This window comes from Sander lucioperca, chromosome 19 (assembly GCF_008315115.2).
Source record: "Sander lucioperca isolate FBNREF2018 chromosome 19, SLUC_FBN_1.2, whole genome shotgun sequence".
In the NCBI taxonomy this organism is placed as follows: domain Eukaryota; kingdom Metazoa; phylum Chordata; class Actinopteri; order Perciformes; family Percidae; genus Sander; species Sander lucioperca.
In genome coordinates, this window is record NC_050191.1 from 5,130,901 (window position 1) to 5,143,400 (window position 12,500).

A 12,500-nucleotide genomic window follows, 5' to 3' on the forward strand; every position below is an offset into this window, starting at 1 on the left:
TTCTATAGTATAAATATGTTTCTTTTAATGTTTTTATTGTATAAAATACAGATGTTAATAAAACTGACTTCGTCTTTGATATTAGACAGTACACACACAGACACACACACACACACAGACACACACACACACACACACACACACACACACACACACACACACACACACACACACACAGACACACACACAGACACAGACACACACACACACACACACACAGACACACAGACACACACACACACACACACACACAGACACACACACACAGACACACACACACACACACACACACACACACAGACACACACACACACACACACACACACACACACACACACACACACACACAGACACACACACAGACACAGACACACACACACACACACACACAGACACACACACACACACAGACACACACAGACACACAGACACACACACACACACACACACACACACACACAGACACACACACAGACACAGACACACACACACACACACACAGACACACACACACACACACACAGACACACACAGACACACACACACACACACACACACACACACACACAGACACACACACACACACACACACACACAGACACACACACAGACACAGACACACACACAGACACACACACACACACAGACACACACACACACACAGACACACACAGACACACACACAGACACAGACACACACACACACACACACACACACACAGACACACACACACACACAGACACACACACACACACACACACACACACACAGACAGACACACACACATAGAGACACACACACACACACACACACACACACACACACACACACAGTCAGAGTTTCAGTTTGTGATAACGTGGAGATAATGTGTGTGTCTCTGTGTGTGTGTGTGTCTGTGTGTCTGTGTGTGTGTGTGTGTCTGTGTGTGTGTGTGTGTCTGTGTGTGTGTGTGTGTGTGTCTGTGTGTGTGTGTGTGTGTGTCTGTGTGTGTGTGTGTGTGTCTGTGTGTGTGTCTGTGTGTGTGTGTGTGTGTGTGTGTGTGTCTGTGTGTGTGTGTGTGTGTGTATGTGTGTGTGTGTGTGTGTGTGTGTGTGTGTGTGTCTGTGTGTGTGTGTGTGTGTGTGTGTGTGTGTGTGTGTGTGTGTGTGTCTGTGTGTGTGTGTGTGTGTGTATGTGTGTGTGTGTGTGTGTGTGTGTGTGTGTGTGTGTCTGTGTGTGTCTGTGTCTGTGTCTGTGTGTGTGTGTGTGTGTGTCTGTGTGTGTGTGTGTGTGTGTGTGTGTGTGTGTGTGTGTGTGTCTATTTGGAGGCTGAGAGCTGATGAGTCCTGACTGTCCGAGATAAAGAGACAAAAACACTTTAGTCTGTCAGAAACACTTATATCTCTCTCTCTATATATATCTATATATATATAGATATATATAGATATATATATATCTATATATATATAGATATATATATATCTATATATATATAGATATATATAGATATATATATATCTATATATATATATGTAAACGTATGTTTAGTATATAAAGTCACTCACAACCTAGCTCCACCACCACTTGTTGCCTACATCAACAGAAGATCAGATACTGCTCGAGTCACAAGAGGAGACTTCTCTTCTTTTAGTCGGCCTGGTCCATCAGAGGGTCAACAGAGTGGAACTCAATCTGTAAATACATCACACAGTTAAACACATATACGTCTTTTACTAACTGTCCGTCCACGCCGCCGCCGACTTGATCTTCTAAAGATACAGGAAGTCATTCATTTTCAATGGAAGCTGCTTCTCTCAGCTGCAAGGAGCGGAAAATCTGTCGGCGTCGCGTTTTGGGCGTTTTGAGCGACCAGAGCGTCAATCAGAAAGTTGAAAGTAGGTCAACTTTATGGTAATGAGCTATGACGCGGTTCAGCGGCAACCAATCAGAATATAGACGTCCTTCACGCTGGCTGATCCCAGAGAAACATACGATGTAAACTTTGGTTCCTACCAAAACATTAGTTCAGAGAAAAAGGAGGAGAAGCTCATCATGGCCGTTGCTGGGTTCCCTATCATTTATGATATTTGCTCAAAAAATCGGCCCACCAGGTATTATTGGCAAAGCCATAAAGCCTTTGAATGAAAACAAACGCTGTTCTGACAGCGATGTACGCTGTCTTGTTGGTATATATGTATCATCTAATAAACTTAAACCTACACCATCCTCCCTGGTCTGGTATTCTAAACAGTACTCAGCGGAAAACAAAAGACTGCTTGGTCGAGTTAACCTCCTGAACTATCAACACATGGTGGAAACCTGAAATTAAGACATTAGCATTAAAAAGAATAAAATAAAAACACAACTTATCAATAAAAAATATATTTATGTATAAAAGACAACAACATTAAAGTAGTTACGCTACTTAAAAATCCAAGCAACCTTTATGTTAATGTGCAGCATTGCATCTCCTGGTGAATTAATCTGAATATCTAAATTATATCTACAAGTGTAGAGGGGTTATGATGAATTCTAGCCAAATCATTTGGTTTCTGCGTAGTGCACTATATTAATAATGAACACTCAAATATTAAACAACCTATTCAATAATTACATATACCTAACTAATAGGGTTGCCAACTCCCAGCAAAAAAATAAATAAAGAATAGGGAACCACCCCCACCTCATGATGCTTTATGAACGTAATTGACTTTAATTTAATGTACGTGTAAAACAAATGCACAGAAATCAATTATTTTTCTACAATAATTAAATAGATTCAACATTTTTCTTCGACAATATTTACTATAAACGATAATGGATTTCTATACATTTAACATCAGATGACCACTTTGGTTGTAAGATTCAGATACTTATTCAAAAGCTAGACATTTAAAATGAGAATAAGAAAGAAAAGTATTTCTTTGTGCCCCCCTTTCCCTGTTAATGCCCTACCTTTGCTAGACCCGCCCCTGCACAGTTACCAGCTGTCAGCTATGTAGAAAAGGATCCTGGCGTTATTTGTCTCTCAGAAACAGTTCATAACTTCCCTTCAACTTAAGCCTGGTTCACACGGGACGATTTTAAAATTGTCGGCCGATTCTCCAATCCTGAGAGACTCCACACACGGCGATATAAAATCACGGTCTACCAGTTTTGGTCGTACAGCGTGTGGTACAACACATCACACACGAACCGATCTGACTCCCGAGCATTCCCAGGTCAGACGGGAAATCTCGCAAAATCCCTCGAGATCAAACGTGACTTCAGAGTAAACAATCATGGCGGACGAAGAGGACGCAGTGGCGATAGTTTGTATTTTGTTTTTAACCGAAAAAAAACGTTATCAAAAGAAAAGGCGACGGTCAAAGAAGTGGAGACAACGCCAGCATGGACTATACTTGCTCTACTTATGTCCGACGTCCACCGGACTTTCTGGTGCGCCGTGCCGCCGCCTGTTTTGATATTGTTTCCCGGTGCTTTCCTCGCCGCCTCGTCACCTCTCTTTCTGATTGGCTACACGCCACAGTCCACAGGCGGCGTGCTCGTTTGTCCCCGGGGGACACCACACACGAGGAGGAATCGGGCCAAAACAATCCAACATGTTGGATATCCCCGATTTGAGATGGGAGCGGTCCCGACGTCCTTCAGAGCAGACGAGAGCAGTCTTAACACACCACACACGGCAGGAACATCTGATCAGATTATTTTACCATAATCAGAGCATCCTTAAGATGGTCAGAAGGGGGGAATCAGGCTAAAATCAGCCTCATTATCCTGCCGTGGGAACCAGGCTTTAGTCATGTCACCTAAAAGATAAACTTGTTTCTCCATCACCTGTTCAGCTCTGATGATTCAGTAAGGACAATAAATCTGCGTGGTACAGCTCTCTGACAATCTGGTTTCACCTTCATGGTTCTCTCTCACCAGATATCCAAACCGATCATGACCAGCAGCTTTTACGGCTGTGGCTCCAGCAAACAGCTGATAAACCGATCAGCTGATCAACAGGAGAAGGAGGGGGAGAGAATGAGAGAAGCCGAGGCAGCTTCGCAGCGTAAAGACGCAGGATAACTCCAGCTTTGTTATATAAATCGCGTTCCTTTTCACTTCAATACGTAACGCGTAATATTTTCTCTGAATATGGGACGATTACGTTTTTTACGGGACGTTTGGCAACCCATACTAACTAACCTTATCAATAATTCACTCTCAGTAACATCATAGCACCAGCAGTATAGAAACTGTCATGCTAACTAGTACACACACACACAGTAGAAGTTATTGTAACTGACTGTAAAAAGTTAGCAAGCGCAACCAAAATAAGCTACACCTAAACTTGGTTTATATCTGACCCAGATAGACTGCAGCTCATAACTTAAATGCCCGGTGGGCCGATGGCCAGGCCAGCCCTGTATTGGCCGTGCAGTGGCTGCTTGATCTTTTTCCATGATGAACATAGAATGCTGCTACGTCAGAGCGGCCAAAGCCTCAAACAGCTTCCCCGGACTTTCTGACCAGCGTCCTCGACCGGGCGGCCAGAGCTTCTTAGCAGCTCAAGTCAGCGGCGGTGTGGACGTACAGTTAACGGTGGCGTGTACGTACGGTTAACGGCGGCGTGTACGTACGGTTAACGGCGGCGTGTACGTACGGTTAACGGCGGTGTGTACGTACGGTTAACGGTGGCGTGTACGTACGGTTAACGGCGGCGTGTACGTACGGTTAACGGAGGTGTGTACGTACAGTTAACAGTGGCGTGTACGTACGGTTAACGGCGGCGTGTACGTACAGTTAACGGTGGCGTGTACGTACGGTTAACGGCGGCGTGTACGTACGGTTAACGGCGGTGTGTACGTACGGTTAACGGTGGCGTGTACGTACGGTTAACGGCGGCGTGTACGTACGGTTAACGGAGGTGTGTACGTACAGTTAACGGTGGTGTGTACGTACGGTTAACGGCGGTGTGTACGTACGGTTAACGGCGGCGTGTACGTACGGTTAACGGAGGTGTGTACGTACAGTTAACGGTGGCGTGTACGTACGGTTAACGGTGGCGTGTACGTACGGTTAACGGTGGCGTGTACGTACGGTTAACGGTGGCGTGTACGTACGGTTAACGGCGGCGTGTACGTACGGTTAACGGTGGCGTGTACGTACGGTTAACGGCGGTGTGTACGTACGGTTAACGGTGGCGTGTACGTACGGTTAACGGCGGTGTGTACGTACGGTTAACGGTGGCGTGTACGTACAGTTAACGGTGGCGTGTACGTACGGTTAACGGTGGCGTGTACGTACGGTTAACGGTGGCGTGTACGTACGGTTAACGGTGGCGTGTACGTACAGTAAGCATCTAAAACGCTGGATGGTCGATACATATACATGTCAGCATTAACACTATTTATTATTCTGTTAGTTTGAGTCAACATATATGAATGTTACGTATTGTTTCCCTCTAGTTTAATACTGCTTGTGTTGTTCTTAATGGTTGCGTCTGTTCTATATTGTTTCCACTTTATATCCTGTTGTTTTGCCTTGTTTTAGTTTAGTTTAGTTTATTAAGGATCCCCATCATTAGCTGACGCCTTGACGACCAGCTAGTCTTCCTGGGGTCCAACACCACATTTACTCAAACAATATTAAAACATTTCATAACATATACAGAAAAGAAATTAAAAAATAAATAAAATAAAATACATGCAACAATATCTGCCAACAAAACTAAGTAACAAAAAGCAAAGAATTACTATATTTTTAAGAAATACTGCTGAGCTGTCTGGGCGTCAGTGCTCAGATTACTGAGCTAGTATACACCACACACACTGAAAGTGTTTAACCTTTCACCTCTCTGCTTGGTTTGGCCGTTTAAGCTGCAAACTCAAGAACAGCCTTAACAGGATGGTGTCAATGGCCAGCAAAATAGTGGGAAAACCCCCAAAACACCTGACCCAAATATACACTGACAGAATGAGGAAGAAAGCTAGGAAACTCACTGCAGACAGTCACACCCTGTTTCCAGCCAGTTTGAGCTGCTGAAGTCTGGGAGGCGTTCAGAGAGCCTCTGGCAAAAAGAGTGTTTAAAAAATCCTTTATTCCAAATGCCATCAGCATCCTCAACCACACCAGGGGACAACATCAAATTGAGCTGCTATTTTAATGAATTCAAGCATATTTATTCTGTTTTATCCTGATATATATGTACATGTACATGTCTTGTATGTCTGGTGAGCCAAAGAAATATTTCCACCCTGGTGGACAATAAAGATTTATTCTATTCTATTCTATTACAAATTAAATTAAATGAAAACAATAACAAACTAAGCAAATAGAGAAATATCTTGAAAACAAAGTTATATATTACCATATATTACACGGCTAACATTAAGGTAGCTTACATTGACAAACACACATGATCAGAAACCTCATAAAAAGTCATTTAAATGAAGGTAAGATTTGACTTTCTCTTTAAAATGGTCCTTTCCTGTGATAAAACAAATGTTACTAAGGATTTTATTCCACAAAGAACTTGCTCTGTAAATAAAATAAAAGTTTTTTTCAAGTTATTATATTTGGGTAAAGGTGACATTGTTGTATATCTCTCTGCTTTTGTGTAGTGTCTTGTTTTATGCTAAGTTGTGTGTTGTACTTTATTTTGTTGTTTTCTGTCTCTGTGACTCTTTATTTATTTAACAGGGACGATGCACCCTAATAATACATATGAAAATGTAAAATGTGCCCGAATTAGCCAAAAGGCTGTTTTACATCTGCTGTCCCTGGACAGATCGTACAATGTCACACCTGTCCTGCCAGTACCTGTGCTATATTATGCTAATTTTTGTTTTGCTTGTGTTGTTTTTCTGTTTTTTTGTATTTTAAAAAGCCTTTTTTAACATCGAAGGCAGGGGACTACAGATGAAAAACAGCCTTTTGGCTAATTCTGGCTTTTTTAACCCATGGGAAATCATGTGTTTTATTAATTAAACTTCCATAATTAAACTAAACTCAAACTCAAATGGAAGTTGGATTCCTTTAGTTTCTAAAATTTTCAAATTGTCAATTAGAGGCTTTAGTATTTCTACGAAACCATAGGTTTTTAAATCTTGTGTATAGAACAGAGTTGCCAGATGCACATTCATGAGAACAGAGAACGTAAAGGGTTAGCCGTTTCAAAATCATCATAATGAAGCAAAATCTGTAGAGCATGCCTCTGTTTTGAGAAAAGAGGATGGTTTTCATAATATAACCCATCACTAATATCTTTGTATACCCCATTTTTGCAGTGTTTCTCTTGTAAGAAGCACTCTATGATTTCACTGTTGTTGAAAATGGATTTCAATGTACCTAAAATGGGGACATACGTGTATATATATATATATATATATAATTTCCGAGTGTACATCTGCTGCAGCGCTGCCACATCTGGGATCTTTGACACACACACAGACTCACACACACACATACACATACACATACACACACACACACACACACACACACACACACACACACACACACCTCTTTCCATACAGTTGCATCACCTGTTCAGATAGGAGCAGAAAATTAAGTGGTTATGCTATGAAGACCTGACATTTATTCAAGTATTGACAACAATACTGTATATACCTCTGTATCGTGGCGTTTAGCACACACACACACACACACACACACACACACACACACACACAGACACACACACACACACACACACACACACACACACACACACACACACAGAGACAGAGTATGAAGTGGGGGATGATGATTGGTGGATGAACTGCAGTAGAAGCTGAGCTGAGTCTAAAAGCAGAAGTGTCAGTGTGTGTGTGTGTGTGTGTGTGTGTGTGTGTGTGTGTGTGTGTGTTTGTATGTATGTCTGTGTGTGTGTGTGTGTGTGTGTGTGTGTGTGTGTGTGTCTAAAAGCAGAAGTGTCAGCAGTTCCTATCAGCGACAAGATAAGCTGTGAAACTCTTCTTTTCCTAAAATGGACTTTAACAGCCAAAGGTCCTGAAGCTGCCCTCATGGTGCCGTAACATCCCAGGACAGATTTAGTGTCTTCTTCTCAACGGTTATCTCCTAATTTGGTCCCGCGGGGAGTCTTTATAAACGCCACCTCGCTGCGTTATTCTCTGCAGTTCTGCATCAGAGCCCCCGGAGAAAAGACTCTCACTCTTCTTGGACTGATCTCTCCTCTGACTAACGGGAACATCTACCCTCAACCATGGGTGACGCTCTGATGGCCGAGTTCGGGAAAGCCGCCCCTTTCCTGAGGAAGTCGGACAAGGAGCGCCTGGAGGCTCAGACCAGACCTTTCGACATCAAGACCGAATGCTTCGTAGTGGACGACAAAGTCGAATTCATGAAGGGACAAATCCTAAGCAAAGACGGAGGCATGGCGACGGTCAAGAAGGAAGATGGAACAACAGTGACCGTGAAGGAGTTGCACGTGCATCCCCAGAACCCGCCAAAATTCGATAAAATCGAAGACATGGCAATGTTTACTTTCCTGCACGAGCCGGCCGTGTTGTTCAACCTCAAAGAGCGTTACGCTGCCTGGATGATCTACACTTACTCTGGGCTCTTCTGCGTCACCGTGAACCCGTACAAGTGGCTTCCCGTCTACGACTCCGAGGTCGTGGCGGCCTACAGGGGGAAGAAAAGAACCGAGGCACCTCCCCACATCTTCTCCATCTCCGATAACGCCTACCAGTACATGCTGACTGACCGGGAGAACCAGTCTGTCCTCATCACCGGAGAATCCGGAGCTGGGAAGACTGTGAACACCAAGAGAGTCATCCAGTACTTCGCCAGTATCGCTGCCGTCGGCAAAAGAGACGCCAGCAAAGGCACGCTGGAGGATCAAATCATCCAGGCCAATCCGGCGCTGGAGGCCTTCGGGAACGCCAAAACTTTAAGAAACGACAACTCGTCTCGCTTCGGGAAATTCATCCGGATTCACTTCGGTACCAGCGGCAAGCTGGCGTCCGCCGACATCGAGACGTACTTGCTGGAGAAGTCACGGTGCACTTTTCAGCTGAAGGCCGAAAGGAACTACCACATCTTCTACCAGATTCTGTCCAATCAGAAGCCAGAGCTGCTGGACATGCTGCTGATCACCAACAACCCATACGACTACTCCTACATCTCCCAAGGAGAGGTAACGGTCGCCTCCATCAACGACTCGGAGGAATTGATGGCCACCGACAGTGCCTTCGATGTTCTCGGCTTTACTGCGGATGAAAAGATGGGCGTCTACAAACTGACCGGCGCCATCATGCACTACGGCAACATGAAGTTCAAACAGAAGCAGCGCGAAGAGCAAGCGGAGTCAGACGGCACGGAGGCAGCGGATAAATCGGCTTACCTAATGGGGCTGAACTCTGCCGATCTCATCAAAGGTCTGTGCCATCCCCGAGTCAAAGTTGGAAACGAATACGTCACAAAAGGACAAAGTGTGGACCAAGTCTACTACTCTCTTGGCGCTCTCGCTAAGTCCGTGTACGAAAAGATGTTCAACTGGATGGTGGTGAGAATCAACCAATCCCTGGACACCAAACAGCCCCGTCAGTACTTCATCGGAGTTCTGGACATCGCTGGATTCGAGATCTTTGACTTCAATACTTTTGAGCAACTCTGCATCAACTACACCAACGAGAAACTGCAACAGTTTTTCAACCATCACATGTTTGTTCTGGAGCAAGAAGAGTACAAAAAGGAAGGCATCGATTGGGAGTTCATTGACTTCGGGATGGACTTACAAGCCTGCATTGATCTCATCGAGAAACCGATGGGAATCCTGTCAATCCTGGAAGAGGAATGCATGTTCCCCAAAGCCAGCGACCAGACCTTTAAGGCCAAACTCTATGATAATCATCTGGGCAAGAACAAGATGTTTGAGAAGCCGAGAGCGGCGAAGGGGAAATCAGAGGCTCATTTCGCCCTGGTTCACTATGCCGGCACGGTGGATTACAACATCGGCAACTGGTTGGTGAAAAACAAAGACCCCCTGAATGAAACCGTGGTTGGTCTTTACCAAAAGTCCTCTCTTAAGCTTCTCAGTGTGCTGTTTTCGAGCTATTCGGCGACCGATGGCGGCGACAAAGCCAGCGGAAAAGGAGCCAAGAAGAAAGGTTCCTCGTTCCAGACTGTGTCTGCGCTTCACAGGGAAAACCTGAACAAGCTGATGACCAACCTGAAGACCACACACCCCCACTTTGTCCGCTGTCTGATTCCCAACGAGAGGAAAACTCCCGGCGCCATGGACAACTGCCTCGTGATGCACCAGCTTCGCTGTAACGGCGTCCTGGAAGGCATCCGAATCTGCAGGAAGGGTTTCCCAAACAGGGTACTCTACGGCGACTTCAAACAACGGTACAGGATCCTGAATGCCGCTGCCATCCCCGAAGGGCAGTTCATCGACTGCAAGAAGAGCGCGGAAAAGTTGCTGGGATCGCTGGACATTGACCACACTCAGTATAAGTTTGGCCACACAAAAGTCTTCTTTAAAGCCGGTCTGCTGGGGACTCTGGAGGAAATGCGAGACGAGCAACTTTCTCGAATCATCACGAGGATCCAGGCTAACGCCCGGGCGATCCTCATGCGTGCAGAGTTCGCTAAGCTCGTTGAACGCAGGGACGCGCTGATGGTCATCCAGTGGAACCTTCGCTCTTTTCTGGGCGTGAAAAACTGGCCGTGGATGAAGCTTTTCTTTAAAATCAAACCCTTGCTTAAGAGCGCCGAGTCCGAGAAAGAGATGGCGAACATGAAGGATGAATTCAACAAGCTGAAGGAAGCGTTGGAGAAATCCGAAGTGAGACGCAAGGACCTAGAGGAGAAAATAGTGACTCTTCTGCAAGAGAAGAATGATCTCGCGCTCCAAATTCAGTCCGAACAGGACACGCTAACGGACGCCGAAGAACGCTGCGAACAGCTCATAAAGAGCAAGATTCAACAGGAGGCAAAGCTGAAGGAGCTGACGGAGAGACTGGAAGACGAAGAGGAGCTAAACGCTGACTTAACCGCGAAGAAACGGAAGCTCGAAGACGAATGCTCAGAGTTGAAGAAAGACATAGACGATCTGGAGCTAACGCTGGCTAAAGTCGAGAAAGAGAAACACGCGACGGAGAATAAAGTGAAAAACCTAACGGAGGAAATGGCTTCCCAGGACGAAAACATCATGAAGCTAACGAGAGAGAAGAAGGCTCTGCAGGAGGCGCACCAGCAGACGCTGGACGATCTGCAGAGCGAAGAAGACAAAGCCAACAGTCTCACGAAAGCCAAAGTGAAGCTGGAGCAGCAGCTGGACGATCTGGAGGGATCGCTGGAGCAAGAGAAGAAAGTCCGCATGGATCTGGAGCGCTCCAAGAGGAGGTTCGAGGGCGACCTGAAGCTGACCCAGGAGAGTCTGATGGACCTGGAGAATGACAAACAGCAGCTGGAGGAAAAGCTGAAGAAGAAAGATTTCGAGATCGCCAGCGTGAGTTCCAGACTGGAAGACGAGCAGGTGGCCACGGTGCAGCTGCAGAAGAAGCTGAAGGAAAACCAGGCGCGGATCGAGGAGCTGGAGGAGGAGCTGGACGCCGAGCGGGCAGCGAGGGCCAAAGTGGAGAAGCAGCGCTGCGATCTCTCCCGGGAACTCGAGGATATCAGCGAGCGGCTCGAGGAGGCCGGCGGAGCAACATCGGTACAGGTTAGTCAATGAATGGAGGCTTTACTTACAGGTTTTGACATGTTTTATGACGTTTTTGTGTTTTTGTTACCTATTCTTTTAAATCATCTCTTCCTTACTGACTGTATGGTTCGGGGGCTTATAAACTAAGTCTAGTTTGAATGGGTAATTATTCGGTTTGATAGATAGACAGATGGAAAGAAAAAGTGTGTGTGTATGCATGTATGTGTGTATGCATGTGTGTCTATGTGTATGCGTGTGTGTCTATGTGTATTTGTGTGTTTATGTATGTGTGTCTATGTGTGTATGTGTGTGTCTATGTGTATGCATGTGTCTATGTGAGTGTAGGTAGGTAGATATACGGTGTGTGTGTGTGTGTGTGTGTGTGTGTGTGTGTGTGTTTGTGTGAGTGTGTAAACATGTATAAATGAGTGAATCATCACATTGTTTTGTATTTAACTAAAGGATGAAAATAGAGAGAGGGGGTAGGACCAGAAAAGATTTTGAACTTCTTCCTACTCCTTTTTGAACATGGGAATTTCTTATTTCAATCACTTACAATCATTTTGGAAGATTGTGCTGAGATGTACATGTCCTTATCTATCTGTTATTTTAATTAAACTACAAACTGAAAAACAAACTAACTTCCTCTGTGTCCAGGTGGAGCTGAATAAGAAGCGAGATGCTGAGTTCCAGAAGCTGCGCAGAGACCTGGAGGAGTCGACGCTGCAGCACGAGTCTACGGCCGCCGCGCTGAGGAAGAAGCACGCCGACAGCGTCGCCGAGCTGGGCGAACATATCGACAACCTGCAGCGCGTCAAACAGGCAAGAAACCCGCTGGGTGGTGGGTTACACTCC

General features: G+C 45.3%; 1 protein-coding gene across 1 annotated transcript in view; it reads left to right on the forward strand.

The window, feature by feature from the left end:
• The first annotated feature begins 8,122 nt into the window (after window positions 1–8,122).
• The window catches only part of myh6 (myosin, heavy chain 6, cardiac muscle, alpha), a 16,963-nt gene continuing 12,585 nt past the window's right edge, over window positions 8,123–12,500 (forward strand). Inside the window, exons 1-2 of the mRNA XM_031315262.1 lie at window positions 8,123–11,663; window positions 12,303–12,467. Coding sequence (XP_031171122.1) covers window positions 8,196–11,663; window positions 12,303–12,467 — 3,633 coding nt within the window. The 5' untranslated portion in view covers window positions 8,123–8,195. The remainder of the gene's footprint in view (window positions 11,664–12,302; window positions 12,468–12,500) is intronic.